At 37.4% G+C, this 26,099-nt stretch overlaps 1 protein-coding gene across 7 annotated transcripts in view; it reads right to left on the bottom strand.

The window, feature by feature from the left end:
- Positions 1–26,099, bottom strand: part of Ntrk2 (neurotrophic receptor tyrosine kinase 2) — a 362,470-nt gene that overhangs the window by 299,206 nt on the left and 37,165 nt on the right. For all 7 annotated transcript variants that reach the window (XM_058573106.1, XM_058573107.1, XM_058573105.1 and 4 more), the window contains 4 exons: positions 24,091–24,245; positions 10,439–10,575; positions 9,808–9,940; positions 7,144–7,449 (listed from right to left, as the gene is read on the bottom strand). In XM_058573106.1, the coding sequence (XP_058429089.1) occupies positions 7,144–7,449; positions 9,808–9,940; positions 10,439–10,575; positions 24,091–24,245 (731 nt within the window). The remainder of the gene's footprint in view (positions 1–7,143; positions 7,450–9,807; positions 9,941–10,438; positions 10,576–24,090; positions 24,246–26,099) is intronic.

Genomic DNA, 26,099 nt, shown 5'->3' on the forward strand with positions numbered 1-26,099 from the left:
TAACAAAGACTCTGGGTTCCTTTCTCATGACAAATTGTAAATGATCTCTCTGTGATTCATTTCTGCTTAAAAAGAAACCCTCCTCTTCTAATCTCTGCTCAGTCTCCGTGCACATTTCCCTGTTCACGAAGAGACTTTTCTATATGTAGGATTGAATTCCAATGATAGCCACATGGGGGATCAATTTCATCTTAGACAAGTCTTTATTTCTGGCCTGTAAGCTAAATAGGATCCATCAGAATCCTCAGAGAATCCTTAGATAACCTCATGCTCTGTAGGTGTGTGTCTACAACCGCTGTCTCCACTTTTAATTTCACTCTCCTAAGCTGTGTATTGAATTCATCCCACACTTTGCAAAATCCAGTTAGAGGGCATCTCTGCACACCATCTATTCTGTATTTTTTTCATCATTACAATTCAGTATCCTCAGAGCGAATCAATAAAATAATCCTGATGGATGTTTGACCAGCCAGTGGCTCCCCCAGGTTCTTGGAGGCAGTGGTACATTATCCTCACTACTCAATGTGTGGTTCATGGACCAGCAGCAACAGTAGCATGAGAAAACTTCTTAGAAATACAGAATCTTTTTTTCTAGATCCACCAAATAATAATCTGCATTGTATTGTATAAGTTTGTATAAGTTTTAGTAACCCTGGTTTACAGCTTGCTGAGTTCTATCAGTGTTGAAAGGTTCCAGTGGGCATAAAGGATGACAACTTTTCAATAAAACATAAATCAATAGTCAGATATCCAAATATTGAGACCAGAGTATCTCTGGCCACAGCTGTAAAAAATATTACTGGAAAGAGAAGTTTGGCTTTTTCCCCGTTGACACACCTTCAGATCCCATTCCAAAGGGGGATGAGGAGGGGAAAAGAACTCAGACACCAATAAAAGCTTACATTTATCCATTAAGAACTAAATTTTGACTATTTTCTCCATAAAAGGCCAAATCTAGAATGCTCCCATGATAAACTGGCAGAGCCCATGCTTCTGGATTAGGGAGGACAAAAACCAGTTCTGCCATAAAAGCCTTTTGGGGCAGAAATTTTCTCCCTAATGGCACAAAGCGCCGTGAGAATGTGCAGCTTCTTTATTAGACCCTCAGTGCCTATGTGGAAAGCGACTGAGTACCTGCCTGTCATGGTTAGGAACTGCAGCAGGCCCTTCAGATGTGCTCAACTTCACAACAACTTTCTAAGTAGGTGCTAGAACCTTAACACTTTAGAGAGAGAGAGAAAGCCACACTCTGAGGTGTGAGGAAAATTGCCTAATGGCTACAAAGTTATATAGGTGGTAGAAAATGGCTCAGATTTGAGATTCAATCAGATCTGCATCTGAAAGCCAAGCCCTTCCCACCATGCCAAAGATTCCCTTTGAGGAGAGACCAGGATAACTACGCTTAAGATACCAAGTTTAAACACGAGATCTCATTAAGTCATCTGAATCAACAGCAAGTGACAGGAATCTATCTCACTAGTAGTAAAATCTTAGAAGTTCTACCTATTCCACTAAATATTTTCTGTTTAGTGGTTTCCACACACAAAAAAAAAGAAAGAAAAGAAGAAGAAACCATTCAAAAGAGTCCCTTTATTCTCATTGCCTACAATTTGCACATATCTTCATTCAGCTGGGTCCTGCCCCATATGGGGACATCCTTGGAATTCAAAGCTGATCTTTTAGAGCCAGGATGAAGGAAATCATGAAGAGGAGTGGAGGGCAGGATGAAAGGTCAAGTGTTTCTCTGCCTTTTCTCATTTTCAGAGTGGTTGGAATGATTTCCTTACTGGGAAGAGGAGCTGTGTTTTATTTCCCCAATCCTATGCCTCACTCCTGCCATGATCCTAGGAAGTAGGATCCAAGCTGTCTCTAGCTATAAACTGTCTAAAGGGAATAGCCCAGTAAATACCCTTTGTTTCCCAGACCTCCAGAGACAGCTGAAATCTTGTTCAAAATCCCCATTTCTAGTGTAAAACAGGATGTTAAATCAGACTCTTCCTGCCTCAGTATCTGACATCAAAGTGGTTGTGAGGCACTCAGAAGCAGAATGCACAAAAGACTGTGTAAAAACTGTACCTATGTCCTTCGATATGTCTAACTCACCTTGATACTCTCTGTGGTTCCCAGGAGGAAATAATAATAAAGGGTTTATAAAGAAGTTTCTTTGGGGAAGTGTTGCCATGCTATCCCCCCACCCAACGCTTCCACAGAAACACTGAGAGCTTTAACTAGGTTCCCTGCAGGTGGAAAGTTCAGGTCTGACTCCTACCAGGCAAGGTGAAGGCAACCTGCGGCCACAGCATTCAGCTAGCATTTGGTTCAAGCTGTACAGTCAGAGGTGTCTGGACAAGGGATCTACAGCACTCTCCCATGGACCATGTGAAAACAGCATGGGGGAAAACCTGTGTTGGGTGGTGTCTCAGATCTTGCCCATAGGCCCACCCATAGAGGCAAAGAGACCCCAATAGCACAAAGTTCCTTCCTGGAGAAAAGAACCTGGGCCCAGTTCTAAGCCCATTCCTTGCTTGTGTCGTGAGAATGGCAGAGAGAATAATCTCCAAGAATCCATAAAGATTTCAAGAGAAGAAGGTTCCAGTTACCGCATTGAACATTCCCAGGTCCCAAGAGCACAAAGCCATCAGTTAATAAACTTCCCTGCCGTCTCCCACACCCACTCCCTTCCAGCTAGGCAGCAGAGGTACTAAAACCCTAGCAAGCTCCAGCCCTCATCCCATCATTCTAGCCTGAATTTGAAGAAAATTGGCTATGAGATCAAGCCCAGAGTTCTGATTTCTAACTCAGATGGGACATGCTATTTCTCATTGAGATTCTGTCTGAAGCCTAAAAAAGCCAAAGGTTTGTCTATTATTAATCATAAGCAGACAAATCTAATTTGGCTCAGACTCCTCCAAAGCACTGATACTAATCCTTGGTAACTCATCTGGTATCTTAAAATTTTTTCTAAAGCCAAAGTCCATTCTGGGAGTCATTAAAATAGAATTGCCAAAGGTAGGCCTCAGGAAAGCATAGTAAAAAGTAAAATAATAATGAAAAGTCCCCAGTTGATTTTAATGTGCAACAAAGGATAGAATACCTCTCTGCTGGAAACAAAGACAGACTTCTCCTAGTAAGTCGGTATTGCAGGCACTAAATAACAAATATAAAATAAAGCTCATATGATCATCACAAGATGTGCTCTTTAGTAGACTAGAAAAATAAACATTACAGTTCACTAGATTTCATTCTGAAAATGAAAGTTGCATTTTATGCATGAAATATTCCCACAAACTAACCAGAGTTGAGTTCAGTTCTTAAATGTGGGATTCAAAATGGCCAAGGATATCCCTGGAGTTTGGAAAAGTCCTTTCTTGAGAAAGAAAGTTACTGAGAAGTAACTATCCAGGTTTTCAGTAACCAACAAATGCAGAAGGCATTGGGTCCCACTGACATCTAAAGATCGGATCGCACCTATCCTTCATATTAACACCCTGGGTGGTCCCAGCAGTGAAGTCTAAATGACCGCAGCACCCTCAAAAGACATCATCTGGAATCTTGGTTTGCCAGGCTTCTTTCTCTAATGGCTGCCTGACATCCTCATATTCTGTGAATGGCACCCCTGAGCCAGTGCTGGGCCAATGCTGGCCGCACCATCCTTCCTCCAAGTGGAGAGCACAGCACCTGCTACCCACGCTGTGTTTCCATACCACTCAGTAGCAAAGACAATCAGGACTGACATTAAGTAGAGTCAGTCCATCTTCTCCCATGGTCACCAAGTTTGGTTGTAGGGAATTTTAATTTGATTTTCTTTACATTTTGATTTCTTTCAACACTCTTCATTCTCTGTTTTCAAAGATGCATTCCTAAGCAAAGTGACCATCCCTGGAAATCCATTCTAAACTGAATGAGAAGCAACTACTCTTCAAAACACCAGGTTTGCAATGTTAATTCTTCTGGTTCTGCTGCCTGCTTCCTTCTTGTGATGGTTTGGATGGGAGGTGTCCCCCAAAGGCTCACATGTGAGACAATGTAAGAAGGTTAAGAGGAGAACTGATTGGGTTGTAAGAGTCTTAACCCAATCAGTGATTTAATCCTCTGATAGGGATTAACTGAGTGGTAATGAAGTGGAAGGGTGTGGCTGGAGGAGGTAGGAACTGGGGCATGGCTTTGGGGTATATATTTGTATCTGGCAAGTGGAAACTTCTCTCCCTGCTTGCTGACCATCACATGAGCTGCTTCCCTTTGCCACACTCTTCTGCCATGATATTCAGCCTCACCTTGAGCCCCGAGGAATGAAGCTGGTCTTCTATGGACTAAGACCTCGGAAACTGTGAGTCTTAAAATGAACTTTTCCTTCCCTAAAATTGCTCTGGTTAGATCCTTTAGTCACAGCAGAGAAAAAAAAAACTCACTAAAACACTTGTGAAACAGGAAACTTGCAATGTAATTTAAAAAAAAAATTTAAGAATCTCATCAAAAATCCTGGGAGTAAAAGGAGATGAAACTTTTTACCAAGAAGATTTGTAAGAGCTAAACTTCTTCATCAAGTACTACATGATGACAGCAGAAATACTAACGGACCGTAAAGCCATACTTGACCCGTTGTCCCTAACTTCAAAAGTACTATCAGGGAAAAATTCTTTGCTTGTTATTTGTTTATTTTCTTTGGTTTTAAAGGGGGTTAAGAAGGAAAGGAGGCAATTCTAAGAATGGTCATTATCTGAATGCTATGGCTATGAATCTCATAAGTACCCACAAAGATTACATCTCAGAAGCCAAGTGAGGTCAATCTTTAATTGTTCACACTGGTTTATGGCCCACTAGGGCCATATATATCCAATATCACCCTGAGCCAAGTCTCTATCATTTCCACTTTCATTTATTATTCCTTGACAGCTGGTCCTTGAACAAACAGTTAAGGAGGAAAACAAAACCCGTCTTGTCTAAAAGCAGACATTTGTATTTTAAGTATCTAATAAAAATGAATAAATGAACAAGGACAGAGAAAACATTTCATAAAATTTAGCTTAATTTTTGCTTTCTGTAGGTAAATAGTTATTTCTTTTTAGAAAAATAAACTTGAGAGACTCCAAGATATTTAAATGCCTAGAAGCAATTCTTTACCATCACAAGCTAGGTAAAAACAAACAGAAATGACTGATAAAAACGAGGCCACATGGATAAGAGGAGTTTAGCTCTACCAAATATTAGCACCATATAGAAATGTTCAAAAGAAAACACATCAAAATCCCATCTAAAATAGAACCCACTGGCTTTAACTGTGCAGATATCAAAGGATGCAGACCTGCTGCTGATAGTTTTTAAACTCCAGACCTTCAGCCTGAATCAAGTTTCACCCCCAACAGTTTTAAAAGGCCGTTGATGGTGAAATTCAAATAAAACCTGAAGTTTAGTGAATAGTAATGTACCAGTGTCAATTTCTTCACTGTGACAAACGTACCACAGTAACATAAGATGTTAACAATGGGAAAAACTGGGTGGGGGTTTCTGGAAATTCTCTGAACTATCTTTGCAGCTTTTCGGTAAATCTAAAATTACTCACAAATCAAAAATTTATTTAAAAACAAATTAAAAATTATTGTCCCAGATTTAATCCTGAAGCTGTTTGTCCCACAAATGTGCAGGAAGAAACACAATAATCTAGAGATTTGCTACAGTAAACAGAGCCAAGCTGCTGAACTCTCAGTTAAGAAGATGACTGAATGGGAATGACTACAATGACCAGCGGGGTCTAGACATGGCTTGTGCATCCAAACATGGCTTGTGCTATGTGCTCTTGAAGGGCTGACTGTAAATCAAGCTTACATAATTCCAACCACATTTGAACTCACCAAGGAGGCATGCCAGTTGAAATGATGCTCAGTAAATACTAGGGTAATAGGAAGTTCTTCTTTAATAAGAATGACTTCACTCCGGCTTACTGTTGACAAAAGGGAGTTTTTTTTTTTTTTTCAGGAATCAGTTCTGCCCATTGGCACTGCCCTGGGAGCCACATAGGTGCAAGCTGCCCAAGCAGCCCCTTGTTTCAGATCTCCATGTTTCTGTTTTCCCTTCCATCTGCCACGTCATCCTTGTGTGACTCTAACTCACAGCTGCCATGTTGAGGAGTTCTATCTATGTATGGGTCCCAATATCCAAACATAGGCTACGGCCCTCACAATGGTAGCAAGCATGAGACGAGGGCAAAAAGATTGAGCGGATAGGGATAGTCATCTGAAGGACCGTTATCTGAAACAGATTATTTGACACATGGCAATCATGCTGGAGCCCACCATGAAACTCTTTGCTGGTCAGAGTGGACCCCTGATATTAACCATCCTCCCCCTCAAAAAAACCATTGGTCAGATAGGTACTATTCTCACTCAAAAAAAAAAAAAAAAAAACCCTCAGGATTCAGTAAAACGATGGCTTACTCAGCTTGGATAAACAAAACAGTCCAGGATATTGGTTTCTGATCCATGAGTGAAAATGCAGGATTTTGAAAATCCGTAAATGGATAAGCAGCAAGAAAATAAATCTTAACTATTTCATAAGTCAATCAAACACAATTCATCTGTTTATGGTTTTGCCACTGTGGGTGTGAAATCTCATTAAACACTTGAGATAATAATAATAATGATAATAATAATAATAATAACAACAACAACAATAACAACAACTCTTTTCTTATGTACTACCCAAACACACTCATTAGTAATCTTGTATATATCAATCTGCTATTCAAATCATTCATGCTCCTATCACCTCCTTGGAGTAGCAAAAGTCCCTGCCCTTTCACTTGGCTTTGGCTCTATGACTTGCTTTGGCCAATGGCATACAAGCTGAAGAGACAGTGGAGCAGCCCTCAACTTAAGCCTAACAAAGCTCTGCATATTTCCAGTTGTCCTCTTATACCCTGCACTTGCCATAGAAGCAGGCCTCCTGGGTAGGTGTTTCTTCACACTAAACCCAGAATTAAGGCATGTGTAATAAAACCACCCAGCTGACCTGCAGACCCATAAATAAGACTAAATAATAGTGTTTTAAGCCATCAGGTTTGGGAATGGTCTACCTTATCATGATGTTGTCAATAGTTGAATGACATACCTAATTATTTCCCCATATGAACAAGTAAGAGGTACTTACCATCATCAATTCCAGGCCAGCCCATGAAGTGGGCAGAAATCTGTCTCTCATCTTTCCCATACTCATTCTTGGCTATTAAAGTGTAGTCCCCATTGTTCATGTGAGTAGGATTATCCAGCTGGAGGCAGCCATGGTACTCCGTATGATTGGTCACATGTATTTTAGTACAGATGTATTTGGACTCATTCAATATTGCCCCATTATAGAACCACTGAAGCGCTGGTTTGGGGTTGCCTTTCACAGTGAATGGAATGCACCAGTGGTGGTCTGAGGTTGGAGATTCGAGAAATGTGATAGTTGGTGCAACTAAATTGAAAAAAAGAGAGTTAATAGCATCAGAAAGCTTAGAAATCTCCCCATCTCCAGATTTCTGTGTCATCAATAAGAGATTTTATTCAACCATTGTTCAGTTTAAGGAAACACATGACCAGTCAGTCTGGAACCCATCGGTATTTTGTGTTATCATCAAGGTTGATTTAACTTCCTAGAGAGAGCTTCAGAGAAACTCCTTGCTCTGCTCTACTCAAGACCCATACATCACAGTCATTTTTCAAAGCTAATCAGTAGACATGAGAACCAGCTCCAAATAGATCTGAGAGATTTCTGAGAGTGGAAAGGGTTCACTTGGCATCCTTGTTGGTTTCTAATATATTTGCCTTGGTATTATGTAGATTCATTACCAAAAATAATGAGGGGCACTGTTTTCATAATACTTCTTCCCTCAATAATCCAAATAACAACAAACTTTGGAAACTTTGAAAATTGTACAGGGAGCCCTGATCTGGCATGACTTTTCTAAAACTGATCAAACAGGCCAAAGAACTGATTGTAGCTATTGATAATGATTGAGATCTCCTTACACCTAGTCCAGTAGCTTTCATACTCTACTTCTTGGTTATACATGTTTATCAAATGAAACAGGGAAAATTTAAGGCATCAAAGCATAATGACATACTCTAAGTGGGGTCCCAGCAATGGTTATCTCAGTTGTTAATATTCTTTATTGTGAATTTTCTCTACTTTTTATCTAAATTTTGGCAGGTAAGGTCAGCTCTTCAGACCATGATGCCCATAGCTATTTACCTACACTGAGAAAGAATTAATCCAAGTGTTTAAACAGATATCTGATAATCTGACGTCACCCTCTTGGTGCTTAAGTAAATCCTACCCAAGAAGAAACAAACCTGAAAAAGAACCTAGTTCACTTGCATCCTCTACAGAAAGATTTCCTGTTAACAATGACACTTCTCACAACTGAGCATATGTGCAGAAGTGTACTGTAATGGGAACCCTCACTATAGGAACTGCAATATTACATGACATAAATTTGCAAAATTTGATCTTTTGTTTTAACAAATATTTCTCACAGACTTTAAAATAGTCCTTGGAAAGCAAAATAGCTTTTAATGAGTTATTCCTTCTATAAAATTTCAATTTAAATAGAATTGATGGCCTATATCCATTATGTTAAAAAAGGTGCATACACATATTTATAGGTATGTGTCACAACCAGTCACAAGGACCACAGGTTAGGGAAGGTCCACACTTATTACTTCATCCCACAAGCCCCTCCCCCATACCCAGGGCCCACTTATTCCTTCCTCTGGGTTCAAATGAGCTTTCAGTGAGGTGCTGACATTAAGTTGAAAGCTGGTTACATAGGAATGGGAATAACATTGACTTCAAGCTTTGAGGTAGATCAAAATGATTAAAAAATGTAAGTCCAGTACCCACTAGTTATAGTCATAGTTCTAAGACTTACAAAGAATCATGGTTGGTGATTTCAATTATTCACTCCAACAATCACACACTGAATGTGTGTTCTGAGTGTTAACCAGTATATTAAAACCAGCTATAGCCATGTAACTAACCATGTGTCATTTGTACACATACTTACACATGCACAGTCATTTTTTTCTCATTCAAATCCTAATCCAGAATAAAACCTCATTAATTTATACTGTGCAGCTCAGAATTTGCAGTGATGTGAAGTATCTATGTGATTTTCACTGACTATATTTTGATATTGAATGCCACAATATAGAATTTTAAGGTAAATATTATATGATTATAATATTAGAAAATAATGCACACATGCTTAACTAGAAGCATTGAAATCTTCTGCCTTACCTACAACATCCACATATTTGAAAATCTGCAGGTGGTAATAATTCTCAATAATATAAATAGGTCCCCTACCATACCGTAAGAAACTTGATGTCAAATTAATGAGGTTTTATAGTTTCAATCGCACAATTAGGTATTTGTGAATAGTCAGCAAATGGTTTAAGCATCACTATTATAAAGATTCATATTGATTTTATAGAGGAAAAGTTTTAAGAAACTATCTTTATCAGAATTTAAACTGAAACACTAGCAAGAGAATTATCAGCTCTATTCGAGACAACAGAAGACATAAGGCAACACGCTCAAGGTCAATAAAGAAGCTCAAAAGAAAGACAATGCATAAGCAAGAGATATAAAGCAGAAAAGAGGCTGAAAGAGTTGAAAAAGGCTGACAACATTTCATAGTTAAGTATGCACAAAACACTGCAATACACTCATTTAAACAAACTTAAGAAGCACCCAGAGCTCCCCAGAGACAAATGTAGGAAAATCCACAATCATTTGTTATTAAAAACACATGCTGGTCTGATTACGTACAATGCACAGTGAGGTTGACAGAATCTTGATCTTCTCCTACAAGATTTTCTGCCACACAAGATATTTGCTTTCCACTGTCATCAGATGAAATATTAGTTATCCTTAAGGAGCCCTGTGTGTGGCTTGTTTCATTCTACAAATGAATTAACACAAAAATAACCTTGATTAGGACTGATCTCAAAGTGGCATGATTTGGGATCTCTTCCCCTAACTAGAGAAATACAGTAATATAAAATTAGAAAAATTTCCCTTCCTGAATCAGACTTAGACTCAGGTAAAGAGAAGTTGTTCTATTTCTCCAGGTGTCGATTGCTTAATGCAAGGCATTTCCTTAATCCTTGAATTCCTACCTATCTTTCTTCAAAAGAAATGACCACAAGGATAGTCATACTCTTTGCTAGAGATGACACTTAAGAGCTCACTAAGGATATAAAGACACTCCAAACTATATAACTAAAATGAAAATCTGCATTAATCCTTGCTTTTTAAGATTATATGGAACATAAGCATGCATCAAAAAAATCATCATAAATTTCTGCATGTGGGTCTATAAAATATCAGATGGTCATCACTAGGTTTATACAATATTAGGCTCCAAAACAGTCTTGTCTCTCTCATAATCAATCCTTACCATATGTTTGGAAACCAGATTTCCCACATCCCAGTACATATTAGGAAGTGGATCGCCTGCCACAATACAAGACAATGTGATAGACTTTCCTTCCTCCACAGTGAGGTTTGGTGCAGCCAAATTTGCGGATGGCAGCCCTATGGAACAAGAAGAGCAAACAGAAATATTGACAAGTTGTTAAATGCAATATCAAAATCATAGCAATAAATTGAGAATTCTTTATGGCTTAAAATCAATCATTTACTTTCTGAGACTAAAAAAGTGTCAAACTAATAAACTTTATAGAAGTAATTTGGACAAAAAAGTGTGCAGTAACAAGATTTGAAAACAAATTTTTATATTTCTGAAAAATACCTCTGTAGAAAAGCATTTTATTAAAACAAAAAGAGCCCCACTAATTTATAGAGCTATGTTCTACCTCTTTTCTGTTCTTCAGTTATTAATCTAGGTTTTTTTGCACATAAATAAGCACTGTACCTATGAGCCAACATCTTAACACATTTATTTCCCCCACTTCCTCCTATCTATACTTTCATAGTCAAAAACTCAAGAGCAAGATGCATCTGTATATTTTGCATAAATCTGTTTCTTACATTAAGTAACTCTTATAGATCTAACCCATGCTCAGCCCTATGGTTTAAGAGTCAGGCTATTGAAGAAAATGTAGTTTCAAAGCATTTTTCAAAGATGAAATTTGAATTATCATGGTGTTGGGATATCTCAAAGCTATATAAATCATAATTTTCACAGTTAAAATTGGTCATCCTGTTTACAATATGATGGAAACAATTATATGAAACCTTATTACATGCAATGTATCTTTTGAGGGGAGAAAACCCTAAAAATGTATTTATTATCAGATAGAATTTTGAACCTTATAAACATTTTCTAACATTTTAGCAGAGCATCCTCTTCCTACTCTTAGGTTTCAAAAGGTTGGTGTTTTTCTTTTTAACTCATGCTGCTACCACTTCATCAGAGTATCATACCTATTAGGAATTTACATTGCTTTAACTACATAGAAATCATAGTATTTTTTCTTTATTAAATTATTTATTTATTCTAATTTGTTTTACATGATGGAAGAATGCAATTCATTTCATATTACACGTATACAGCACAATTTTTCAAGTCACTGGTTGTATACAAAGTATTTTCACACCATTCGTGTCTTCATATATGTATATACCTTCATTCATATTGAAGGGCATCTGGGTTGGTTCCACAGTTTAGCTATTGTGAATTATGTTGTTATGAACATTGATATGGCTGTGTCCCTGTACTATGCTGTTTTAAGTCCTTTGGGTATAAACAAAGGAGTGGGATAGCTAGGTCAAATGGTGGTTCCATTCCAAGTTTTCCAAGGAATCTCCATACTGCCTTCCATATTGGCTGCACCAATTTGCAGTACCACCAGCAATGTATAAGTGTGCCATTTCCCGCATATCTTCACCAACACTTATCGTTTGTATTCTTGATAATTGCCATTCTGACTAGAATGAGATGAAATCTTAGTTTTATTTGCATTTCTCTAATTGCTAGAGATGTTGAACATTTTCTCATATGTTTGTTGACTGATTGTATATCCTCTTCTGAGAAGTGTCTGTTCAGTTTCTTGGCCCATTTATTGACTGGGTTATTTTTTACATGAAGGTGGGTCTCAGAGGGAGTAGCAATATGACAGACCTTGACAATCAAACCAATCCCTTCCTTTGTACCAGAAACAGCTGAAGGCTTTATTTACCAATAACTGGGCCCCATGGGGCATTTGATATCATTAACTCAGAAGCAACGTGAAGGTCAGAAAAGACATTTCATTTTCAACAGCTGTTAAATTCTAATTAGCCACCCATAATCTGAACTTCACTTTGCTATGCACAACCCCTTCACAATGATGTAGTTCTTACTGGGTAAAGTCATGTTCTTTGTTATTGAAACCAGTCTGGAACAAGATTTGTACAGTGCATTGTCTCATGGCATTCCCACCATTGGAAGGAGACAGCCCAACAAGATCTGGCTTTCATGTACTGAAACCTCTTTGGAACTCTTTCTTCCTGTAAGCATTCAAGACAGAGTGATGTGTTGTCTTTCCCAAGTTTCAAAGAGGCCCAAAATACCCTGAGATACACAGGACATAACCATTTTCAAGAGAAAGCACAGTAATGGGCCTACAACCCTAAATCTGGACCATGCTAACCATGTGGACTTGGGTGAATCATATTTTCCTCTCTGAATGTATTTCTTCATGACTTCTGTGACAATTAACCCATTTACTAAGGAGCATGCCCAAGCACTAAAGTCAGTGGTATGATTTGGGTAACATCTTAAAAATATGTTTTATTTTCTTTTTTATCCGAACATGTAGTCACATAGTTTGAAAATATACGATTCTACAGCATTTGTCAGGAAAAATATTCAAACTACTATGTGAAAAACAGGAGTCCCACCTTACCCAAATGGTACTATCTTCTGCTTCCAGAGGTGTTCATTTCATCTCTTTGAATTTCTTCTTCTGGTATTGGTCCCCACCTCACTAAATATCATGCTTACTAAATATCATGCTTATCTAGGTTGCTACTTCTTAGTTTCTCTGTTTTCATGCTATCTACTGACTTCCCATCATAGAGGAATAGAATTAGACTATGTTCACAGAGAATACCAGCCTTCCCCACATGTCTACACCAGACTCAGCATGATCCTGTCTTCACATCTTTCCTCCTGCTAACACTGTAACACTGTCTAGATGAGAAGGTAGACTTTATTATGAGTGTATAAGCTTTACTGATAGCTGAATCATCTAAAATATAATAATTATTGTATTTCATCAAACTTAAGACAGTATTAATGAGAGGATGCAATACTGTTATATGTACCACTAAGAAAGAAAGAAAAAAAAAGATGCCAATTCAACAGTGAGACAATGCTTTGTCACCACTTAGAACACCTATTCTTCTGAATAGTCCATCTAATTTTCTAGTTCTTTCTATCCAATTTTTCATCTTGTGTCTGTTACATTTAAAGGAAAATCACTTCAAGTATACATTTCAGACATTCCTGTAATTCTTTTCATTCATCTAATCATCCTTTTAGTCTCCAAGACTTTACATAGCACCTAGTTTTGTTCCATGTGTGCAAACTCTCTTCTGATCTCAGGTATTAATAATGATTTTTAAAATTTTTTCTTCAGTCCATGCCAAGTTTGTTTCTTACAATCTCTTTGCCTCCTCTCCTTGATTATTTTGTTTTTGTCTTTCATATTATAAGCTTCTCTCAAATATTTACTGACCCTTGGATGTTCATATATCTTTAGGAAAAAACTTCATATTTATTAACAGTCAGATTCACTGAAGAGAAATGTTATTGGTCTCTTTATTGAGTACAACCTGATTTCAAATCATTAAGCTATTTTGAGGAAGGACTAGTCAAATTATTTGGTCCACTGGAATAATTACTGAACATTCTTCAAATGTCTATCTTAGATGTGAAAGAAGACTGGAAATATCAAAAATCAATATGTAAATCCATCATTTTCTTTATGATTCCCACACCTCAACTCTACATGAAGTTCCTCCAAGTCCTTGTTTTATCCTCTTTAAAGAATAATTCTCCAATTTGCTATTGATAAAGGAGGAGTTCAGACACCTGGACTACATGGAACAAAAATTTGTTTAACTACTTCTCAATAGACTTTCAGCCAATATCCAGTATGTGGCCAATATACGCTTCTATGTATTCTCCTACTTCCTGAGGCTGTAGCAATTCTGCAATACAAATCAAGTTTCCCCTTGGCTTTCTTCATTGCCAACTTGGTAACCAGCATGCTCAGCCTTCAAGTCACTTATTACTTATTCCTCTGCTTTTCCGACTTCTAACTTTTTGTGCTTTGTTGACACTCCTATTTTCTTGGTACCTCTATAGTTATCTTCTGACTCTAGATAAACTAGGGGGCCAAGACTTCTGACTCTAGATGAACTAGGCAATACTGCCTCTTTCCAAGGTATCTTGCCATCTACTACCCAGCTACCCCCAATGCAGTTTGCATCTCAAATACAAAGCTCTGGGACACATCTGGTGTCTGAAAAGAGAATGGTTAAAATAAAGAGATTTAAACAGGATATGCTATGTCTTAGTTTTTGTTATAAAATTTAAAGTAGCTTTTTTCTTGGAGCTTAAGCGTATATGATTAATAGCTCTAAAAATTTTCAGTTACAGTAGTAGTAATACTAGCATTTATTGGGCATTCACTGAACCAGATACTCTTGTCTAGTACTTTAGTGTTTTACTGAATCCTTGCAACTAATCTTGAAGGCAAGTATTTTGTCCTTACTTAATGAAATACTTGAGTTTTGGAAAAATGAAATATATCTTCCCAAGTTGCCCAAGCACATTTTGAACTGAGATTTAAACCCAAAGTTCAGGGTCTTTACCACCATAGTTCACCACCTCCAGGGGCTGCACACATCCATCTTTGCACAGACTACTGCATATCCATGATCTTAGAATTTGGTTCATTTAAAAAAAATAATTATGTATCTATTTCATGAAGAAAATGAATCTCTTTATTTATAGAGAAATTGTATCACCCTGTCATAGCCGTTTCCAAAGGAATCTGTGCAAAATTGGCCAAGTCTAGATCTTTTAAATGTAAAGTCTTCCACAAATGAGTAAGCATCTGACTCACGTTAATTCTACAGCATTAATATGCTGGCCAAAGATTCAATAATGGAAAAAACAATCTGTACTTGAAATATCACTTGAGGTTTAATTAGCACAATAAAAATGAATTGGGAAGCATGAATAGCCAAGGCAGTATAAACCATTTGCCAGGCACTATTTCCTGGCTTAATACGTTTGAAATCAGCACAAGTACATAGCAAAGCCCAGCAACACTTCCAATGGCTGCTAGCACTACCTTAATGGGACCCTGGCTCTAAGCAACAGAGCAGTCTTCGTGGCATAATGGAAACCTCATTAGAGATAACAGATGACTAGCTTCTCAGGCAGACACCTCTATGTCAGGTGTGTTAACTTGAATCTATTCAGGAAAGACATACTTACCTGTAGACCTCAGCAACACCAGTGCAAAAAAAAAGATTCTTTAGACAAGGGCACCCCAAATTTTAATGTGCATAGGAATCACTAGGGAATCATGTTAAAAATGTAGCTTCTTCCCTAGTTGGTCTGAGTTAGAGCCAGAGACTTTGCATCTCTAACAAACTCCCTGTTCCTCAGACCAAAGTTTGAGTAATAAGGGTTTAGACAACAGATGTTAGACAATTGTTCATTAAGCTTTTGTTTCTACAACTATTATTCTTAAAACCAACTAGGGCTTGAGTAATTATCTAGTCCACCAAACTTTCCCCAATTGTCTTGAGGATATCTAAATCTTGAGACACTTGGGGAGTGGCTGGGCAAGTGGAGGGAACCAAGAGAAAAAGAAGAAGAGTTGAACTGAGAAGGGGAGGGAGGGAGGAGGGAAGGAAGGAGAAAAGAAGAAAGCAGGAAAGAAAACTCTGTAAGAAATTGTATGTTTACAATGCACATCACCAATGGCTCTAAGAAATGGCTCTAAGAAATCCTACTAGCCAGGTGTAGTGGTGCATGCTGCAGGCTCGGGGGCTGAGGCAGGAGGATCATTAGTTCAAAGCCAGCCTCAGCAAAAATGAGGCCCTAAGCAACTCAGTGAGACCCTGTCTGGAAATAAAATACCAGATAGGGCTGGGAATGTGTCTCACTGGTGGTGTACCCTTGAGTTCAATTCCTGGTAAACCCCCCACACACATAAAATAAAAGAAGTCCTACTATATAAGAACCCATTTAACTTGCAGTGGTTTTATATTCCCCAAGCTGATCTAAGTACATTCCATTTGTTTGAAATATGAAATCTTTTGTCTTTGTTATTTTTTCTTTAAAACAACTAAACAAAATTTTAAAATGTGCACCTAATTCAAATTCAAAATACATTTAAAGCTAACTATTCATTTTGATAAGAGTAATAACATTGGTAGCTAGTATTTATTGGGAGTTTAATACATGCTAGTCTCCATCTTAAGCATTTTCTACCATTTATCTTGTTAGTTATCCTAAAAATCCTAAAAAGTAGATGCTGTTAGTATCCATTTTCCAGGTGAAGAAGTTAAAGCTCATCAACTATCATAGCTGAACAGCTGATGAGTGTGGGTGCTACCTATCTCCATCTGGGTGTGCTTGGTCCTAACCAACACATCAGTGGCTGACGCCTTTGCCAGACCTTCCATACCTCAGCTCCCTTCCATACCTCAGCTCCAGAATACAGGCTATTGAGTAGGATGGACCAACTGTCTAGGTATTCAATTCCCTAACTCAAGGTATGTAAGTCCTTGCTTTTTAATAACTGAGAAGAACAAATCTCTAGTATTTTTGGATTATTAACTCTATTGGTCAATTTTGGGTTTTATTTTTCAGTATTCATTAGGAAGTTTAGATTGTGTTCTTTATCAACTTGTCTCAGTGATTCCTCACTCTGTTCATTCCATGTTGAGTCACCATTCCATGTATATAAAAACATTCAGGTAAATTATGATTTTTGTCTCCTCTTTCTCTCTTTCTCCCCCACCCCTTTCCCTCCTCTCACTTCTATGTATGCATTATTAAAAAAATTAAACACACAACCTCTCTGTTAATTCAAACTTGGCAGAATATTAAAAGTATATAATCTCTATTCTTTTATCTTCATGGCATATCTTCCAAATTCTTTGTCTCCTAAACAGACATATTCCACAACCAGGAATGAAGCCAGAATGATCCTGACCTATTTAGAACTGACTGCTTTACACCTGGTTGCAAAAATGACAGAAAATTAGCAAAATAACTTTCCAAGCTCAAATTGGAAATCATGTTTCTAAGCTTATATGAGCCATGTCATAGTAGTGACAGCTACCATATAACTACCAAACACAAAAATTTAAACAGCAGCTGACAGATTTTAAAGAAATACAGCTTCAGTTGGCATTCTAGAAAGATAAAGAAAAGCAACGATCCACTGGTTTGCTTTATTTTAGGAGATTAAATCTTATCTCTATTAAAATTAAAGCAAATCAATACACTGATATGGACTTTATTTTTTCAAGAAGAAAAACATCAATATGGTTAAGATGCTATACCAACCTAACTCCACACAGAGCATCAGAATAGCATTTCCTTTTCATCAGTGATGGCTAACAAAGTTAAATTACTACCAGCCTATTTTCCTGGTTTAAAACAAACAAAAGAAAGAATATGTACAAATATGCTAAACAGACATGTGTGCTACAAACTGTGGCTGAAAACAGAAGTGAATCTTAACAAATCATTAGAATCAATTTAATTCCAGGAATCAGGTCTCTTCTCCCAGGCACCTGTGAACTGATCTTCACTATCATAAGTAGTGATGTATTTTAAGGAGTCTCTCCACTAAAAGTCTGAGGGTTGAAAAAGTAAAAAATTTCAACTGTCATTATAAATAACCATGAAACCAAAGGTAGATCCATGGGACTATTCAGGATGTTTTATGTACTAAGTACACAATTCTTCCACCATCAAATGAATTGCCCACCTTATATCCACTGAGGGGCTATTCCTCTCTATGGTAACTAGTTACTAGTGAAATGGGTTGAGGGATTGTTTTATATGACCCAGAAGAATACTACGTTTCTTAAATAAAGTCACCATCTACTTAGCATGGAGCATTTCATCCACTATTAACACTTCCTGAAGAACCTCTCTTCCAGATAACATTTAACTTGTAATTAGAGTATTAAAAAATTAAAGAATAAAACTCACTGTTTACTAATCCCATTCACTCAGGGGAAATAACTGCAAGACTAACTGCCAACACCAACTATGTGTACAGAAATTGAGCAAAAAAATTAAAAAGTACTAGGCAATAAATAAATTCATCAAAACCACTAAACAAAGTACATGGATATTTTTTCGGGTGTGGGGGCAGGTAGCTTTATAGAGAATGATGAATCAGCACAATCCAGCAAAATTACCTTTCCCCATTAGCACTTGTGTAATCTCATTTCTGACTTCAGACCCACTGTTCAAAGCATCCCTTTAATCTGATTAGGATAAATACTTGTATGTGAACTTTTTTTGTTTTGTTTTGTTTTCCTTGCAATTAACAAAGTTTTTCTAAGGTTTAAAACAGACCTAGTGGAGAAACAGACCTCAACTTGTTTCACAGCATGAATAAATTTACAGTCATTTACAGCAGGTGGAGACTGTTAGAAAAATATTGGAAGACATTTTGATCGTTAAGAGGAATGGTGCAGTTAAGCCTCCAAGCCCCACCTACCATGCTTGATTAATCTCTGAGAATTTAAGGAAAAAGAAGAAACGAGACTCTTAAAATGCAGTGAGGACAGAAATATCAAAGGAGACAGCCAAATGCTAAAATATGGAACAATTTGCCTATATAAAGCTATTTATTTTTAATTAACTGAAATATTCATACCCTCTATGAAAAACCTGGTACAGTCTGATCAGCAATACAATGTGATCCATGCATCTATGACTTGCTCAATTCAGCAAACATGGATCAAATGCTTCTTATGTTCAAGAGGTATATTAGGCACCATGGAGAACACATATTTGCATACAAAGCATAGAGAACTTATTCTCCATATAATGCCTACATGATGAAATGCTAAAGGGGAAGCACTTATAGTAAAGTCATCTAACAAAGAGAAGAAATCCCAATCGCTTTTTCTCTTGTTGAAATGAAAATGGTGCTGTTGAAAACTAAATACAATGACCATGGTCATTGGCAAATTACTGGTTCACAATGAGGAAACAGGCAAGACCATACTCTCAGCTGATTCTGATTTAGATAAAAAGTTTCATCCAAAAATGAGTGTGGAAAGAAGATGAACTTCTTGAATCTATGACTTAAACACAATGGATGTGTTTTTTTTTTTTTTTGGAGGGGGGTAGTTTTGTTTTGGGGTACCAGGGAATGAAACTATAGGCACTTAACCAGGAGCAACATCCCCAGCCTGTTTTATTTTTAATTTTGAGACAGGCTCTCCCTATGTTGCTTACAACCTCACTAAGTTTCTGAGGTTGGCCTCAAATTTGCAGTCTTCCTGCCTCAGCCTCCTGAGCTGCTAGGATTACAAGAGTGCAGGAGGATCGAAAATTTGAGGCCAGTCTCAGCAACTCGTGGGGTGCTAAGAGCCTTAGGGACATCCTGTCTCAAAAAACATTTTAAAGGGGGGGGGGCTGGGGATGTGGCTCAGTGGGTAAGCCCCCCCCCCAAAAAAAAGCACAGCTTAAGAAAAAAGCCAGTTGACCATGAATCATTAAAAAAAAAAAAAAGAAATTTAATTTAAAGATATTAGCATGTTGTTCTCTGGTCTCTTTAATATAGAATCTCAGAGAAAGATTTTAAATCCAACACTTGTGTAATTTTCTGTTCAACTGTCTATCTTCACCTTAAAGAACCACAGCCAGGAAACAATCATAAGGAAAATTACTACTTAGCTAAGTCCCAAACTCAAACCTTCCCCTTCTCATCCCCAAATCTAGAAAAAATATTTTCTAAAAAAACATATTTTCTAAGATCCAGAACCATGATATAAATGAAAAAGCAAACTTGGATGGACAAGAAACTCTGAAGAGCCCCTGAACAAGAGAAAGCAGAAGAACAGAATTAAGGAAAACCAGAAGGGCCCTAACTGGACATGTGAGTATGTTCTATACAAAACAGGGTGGCTCTGGGCTGATCCAAAACTAGAGGGGAACAAAACCTCAGGACAGTGCACGGATTACGTAGACCAAACCTCAGGGTGAGGGGGTAAGAAAAGAGTAGAAGCAGAATGAGAAATAACCTTTCTGAGTGGGTCCTAACCTCCCATCTTGGGCAGTGCATCCAGCAACAGCCATAGCTACTCCAGTATGGGAACCTTACAGAAGTGAAAAAGATAATGCTAGGTGCAGCTGTTAACACCTAGAGTCAGGGGGAGCCCCAGTGTGAGAAAGCCCATGTCAGTCATGAGCCAGAAATTGTAAAAAGTAAAAATCAGCAGTCAAAAGGGGAAAAAAAAATGCAAAAGTGGAAGACATAACTAAAGAGCAAAGTAGTGAGCAAACCAATTCTCTCATAATATAAACACAGAAGGACAGCAAATGAAAATTATTAAAGATTGAGAAGGTGGGTAAATGAACTTGATCCAATTATGTTCTGTGCATGTACAAATATGTCACAACCAACCCGGAATAATCATAATACATCAATAATTTTTTAAATTTTAAAAACAGAAAGGTTGAAAGAGATGAAGACAGAACACTTCTGTCTCCATCCAACAAAATGGATGTGTCCTGTCTCCATCCAGTGAAAATTCATTCAGAAAAATAAATGGAAAAAGTATGCAGAGCAAATCAATAAGAACATTTTTCTGGAACTAAAGACATGAAACTTTATATTGAAAGGGCACCCCCCCCCATGCCAAACAATTCTAAAAACACCTGGTACCTTGTTACATTAGGGTGAAGTTTAAGAATAACATGAATAAGGAGAAAATTCTCAAAGCTTCTAGGGGAAAAAGAGAAGCATAACTTACTTGGCAAGAAACAAGCATCCACTGACCTCAGCAACATTGTATACAAAAAGAATGTGGTAATCACCCTGATGGCAGGAGGCTGAAGCAGGAGGATCACAAGTTCAAAGCCAGCCTTGCAATTTAGCAAGAACTTGTATCACAATAAAAGATAAAAAAGGGCTGGGGATGTAGCTCAGTAGTAGAGCACCCATGGGTTCAATCTCAGTACTACACACACACACACACACACACACGTAAATATCTGCAAAGTTCTAAGAATTTTGTGTATAATTTGTTTTAACTCAGCCATTTCCATTGAGAAGAAAAAGTACAGGCTGATTTTCCATCAGGCAAAAACTTGGAAGACATTTTTTTCTATTTCTCTGAAAGAAATACTAAAAGATATAAACCAGCAAATGGAAAAAAATCAGTCCAAGAGGAAGTCACAGGATACAAAAAAATCAATGACAATGACAGACAAAATTGGAAATCTTCAAGAAAATGGGGTACAAATCTAATAATAAAATCCCAAGCTGAGGGATGGGTTGGAAGAAGTATAGGAAAGTAAAGTTACTTTTCCAATCTTTTGGTCATTACCTCTAGACACCTGCAAAAAATATTTGTTGACATAGGTATTGTACATACTTTAGCTTTATATATATTTCAAAAAATACGAATACAATTTAAAACTTTCAAACAAGAAAAAAAAAACACTCTCAATGAAAATAAAAGAAAAACACTATAAAAAATAAGTAAAGCCTATGAAGAAGCAATTCACCAAAGCATAATCACAATCTAGTGGATATATAAGATACTCAGTAGCAATCAGGGAAATACAAACTGGAAAGTAATGACAGCAACTTTTAAGAGACAAAATTAAGAAGTTTTCTGATACCAAGGCATAACTTGCTAGGGTGGCAATAAATGGATGTAGCCAACTTTTAATGTACACACCATGTAAACTAAAAAATCCTGTTTCTTATTACATACTCTAGAAAAATCTTTTTAATTGCACCTAAGTACAAAGAACATGAATAAGGAGGCTTTTGGAAGCACTGTGATAGTAATGGAAAATAGCAAAGCGCCCACTAAAATGGAATAATTAGTTTAATTCAGATATGTTCTACCATGAACATCATGCTGGAGTTCAAAAGGATATGATGGATCAATTACTTCCAACCTGACATGGTCATGAGGAAGAAAAAGATAAGCTTTGAGTGTAATATAGGAAATCATTTTCACAACAAAGTGGAACGTCATTATTATTTGTGCAATTATAAGTAAAAACACTTTGAAAGAAAAAAAGTAACTGGGAAAGAATAAAACAGTTTAAAAACACAAAAGGGGTAAGAAAATTAGTGTTAATTCACCTGAAACATAATGTCACTCTTTGATAAACATCATCGACACTGAAATGCATTATGAATGTCCTCATGGATCAGTCAAACCTATGCCCTCATAATAGTGGATTAAAAATCTCACTCTCATGCATAAAATCCATGGAGAAATTTGTAGGAAAAAGAAATTTTAAAAGTATTGAAAACTGACAAATTGATTAATACTAATGGGTTCATGCCCTACATTTCTTCTACCCAAATCACAATGGTCCAACATGACACACACGGTGTGGTGTGCCATGGGCATGCTAGTAAGACAACATGGCCAAAAATTAAAATTGAAAAAGAGAATTGTTTTCAGGCAAGGACAAAGCAGACATCTATTAAGAGTCAGCTTGAGAAATCAGAGCAGGAGTCAGATGCTTTCTCTCTTTTCCTCTCAGTGGTTGCTGGACCAGAGTGGTCACAACAGCCGTGGGGAATTGGAGGCCAGCCAAAGGCCAGGTGACTCAACACTGAACTTCTTGTCCCTCTAGGCAATTTCTCTCAGTGGTTCAAATTCGTACCAGAACATAGAACAGTTACTTTCTTATCAATCAGGAAAAGAAATATATTAAAAATTGTTTTTTTTTAAAGTGATGACTAGCAAAGAAAACTGAAGAAATGTGGCAAGAGAACCAAGATTGATTTCCATTATGAAATCAAAGGGCTCTATTTGTGATAGAAAAATCTGTGGGAATGGTAGCACAGTCTTCTAACATCCTCCAAGGTAAGAAACAAATACTTTTGTTTATTTTCATTATGTTTCATTTAGAGTAAGTTAGCAGTTATATTTTTCTTAAATAAAAAATGGATCTCAAACAGGGTCCAAAAACCAAGAATAGGGTGTCTGTGGCTAAAACACAGGTTCCTGTGGACAAGAACCAGGTGTACCTGGCTTTCTGCTGTGCTACCAGCAGGTAGGCCAGATGAGACATAATGGTGAACTTGTTGACTGGTTGACTGGTTAAGATAAAAATGAAAGATTAACATGCCTGTGTGGGCATTGTAGAGGTATGTCGCAGAACAGCAAAATCCTCACCAGAACACTTTGATTTTCCTTCCTTGTAACACACCAGCTCTCACATAGAGCTGTGATTTTGCCATACGGTGCCCTTTTAAATTCTGGAGATAAAAATGCTGAGGGAAAGAGTGGGGACAACAGAAAATCGGTAGATCCTGAACCCAGACATAGGGACAAGCAGGTGAAAGGGCAGACGTAGGGTGCCGCATCAAGAGACACAGACATCTGGCAGGAAGACAAGTTTAAAGGAATATACTGGATTGAATTGCACTGCTTGTACTTCCAGGACATTTCATCATCCTGAGATCCTGCCCTCTACAAGGCCTGGGTGCTAATCAAGTGTATATGTGACTATTGAAGAACCACACCATTAGATATTTTTGGGATGTATGTATGTACCGATGGGCAGACAAACAAATGAACAAACAATGGAATAAACAGTATGCTTTTTTTCTCTATGCACTTTAAAGTCAACCATTCAGAATTGCTATTCCACTTGCAAAAGAATATTCAGTAAAGTTGCTCCCAAATGACTTCACACCGCACACAAATGTTGTCTGATTCACCGGAGACATCAACAGCACAGTATATAAAATCTGGATAGTGGTAATCCTCCCAGACTCTTTACCACACCAAGGCAATTAGAATAATTAATAGCAACTAGAACTCATTGATTTAAAAAGAAATTACCACAATTGGGTATCTGCAGGTTTGCCAGGGGAATATTCTTGCTGCTTTCATTTAGGCAGTACAAGTCCTGAGTTTCTGGACTGGATTTAGTCTCTTGAAGAGTCTTGATCCACATAATGTCACAGGAGCACGTAAATGGATTGCCCACCAGGATCCTACATGGAATAAAAATGAAACCCAATCAGGCTTCTTTTTTAGTTTTAGCTACACTAGTGTTTATGAAATGCTACAACATTATGAATTCTTTCTAGCCAGCAACATTTGGAATTCATACCCACTTTCATAGCATGACAATACTTATTATTCATTCATTTATCTAATAATTACTGAGCCGCTATTATTGTGAACATTATAGAGGCTAAAGAATGCAAGGCAATGCTAAACCTTGCAGGATAATGGGAAAACAAGATAAGGACAGAAATAGCTATAACAAACTATAGAAAAGAATGTCTCATAACAGGGAAAACATGGCACCATAATAAATTGATCATGGCTATTCTCTAATTATTAAGAGTGTAAGTGAAGATGCAAAAAGTAAGTTTTCAGGAACACTAATATACTTATGTCTAACCAGACTAGAGACTAAAATGTTGTCATTTGCCAAACTCAAACTTCACCAGAGAGCAGCATAATTTTATCACAATTTTAAATGAGATTATAAGTAAAAATCTAAGACAAAGGTATAGCTCTCTTAGCTTTCTGCACGATGTAACCAAGGTCCATTTCATTCATCAAAGAAAGTTAAGAGATAAAAATTGGACGGAAGCTCTAGACATCTTTCATAAACAAACACACACAAACACACACACACACACACTCACACACACACCAAGCTCAGAATTTCTAAGGGCCAGGGAACTGAGCTCCAGATAAAGCTTCTTAGCCTACTGTGGGAGGGTCTGCAAAGAAAATCATCAGTGTTTAGACCTCAGCCATGCTGTCTGGACTCCTGTAGCCTACAAGGGGTGAAGAAGGAAGTGGTCAAGAGGAAAATAAAAACCACAGGAAAAAAAATCTTTAAATGCTTATTTATAATACTCAGTGGCCTATTTAAGATGAATTCCATTTATGGTAATGAGCCTTTAAATGAAGCCATTTAAAATCGTTACATAGACTCTGCCTGGCATTAACCACAATACTTAAGATTTCCGTGAAGCAGGACCTGGGCTTTGCAACATCATTTACTCCTGTGGTTTTTCTGGTTGGGTTCTAAGAATCTCAGGGATCCCTGGAGAGTTTTCTGGGAGTTTCTTTGGGGGAAATGTGGTCATGGTAGACTGGCTTAATTTGTGTCTGCCTCATCGCTTCCAAGTATCCCTCAAACACCAAAACAGGATTTGACACTATAAGATACAGAATAAAATGCAGAAGAGACCCACAATCAGTTTAAACCCCAGTAATCCAAGATGTTTCCTAGAGTTCTGGGTAGATGAAAAACTAAAGTCTTTCTAAAAATAGGGTGTAATTAAATCAGCAGAAGGGATAAAGAAGTGAAGGGATGCTTTAATTATAAATAGAGCGATGTTCATATGACCACACAACACTGGCAGACGGCCGGCTCCTTCCTCCAGCTCGCTGTGCAAATTCCTTTCACAATGATTTTTACAGCATGTTACACTGATCTGTTTAGGTTTCTATCTCTCCCCCTGGAGAACAGAATGCTTAACACAGAAACTTTTCTCCTTGTAGCCCCATGGCCTCGTCATTCTGATATGTAACAGGTACATAGTGAACACTTGTTGAATGAATTGATTAAATGTGCTGTAGGGAGAATATTGAGACATGAATTTGAAACCAAAACACTACTTTTTAATCCACTCACAAAATTTTATGTAGTAGTACTCAAAATTTTTACACCGAGTGCTTTACCCTACTAGATCTTATATTCTCCTTTCATTTGCATGTCTAGACATCTTTCATAAACACACACACACACAGACAAATATACCATGTTCTCACAAGCATGTGGAAGCTAAAGAAGTTAACCTCAAGTGCTTGGGAGTGATATT

Source organism: Marmota monax, unplaced genomic scaffold (genome assembly GCF_021218885.2).
Source record: "Marmota monax isolate L192 unplaced genomic scaffold, Marmota_monax_Labrador192_F-V1.1 WCK01_AAM20220418_F8-fsc00265, whole genome shotgun sequence".
NCBI classification, from domain to species: Eukaryota; Metazoa; Chordata; class Mammalia; order Rodentia; family Sciuridae; genus Marmota; species Marmota monax.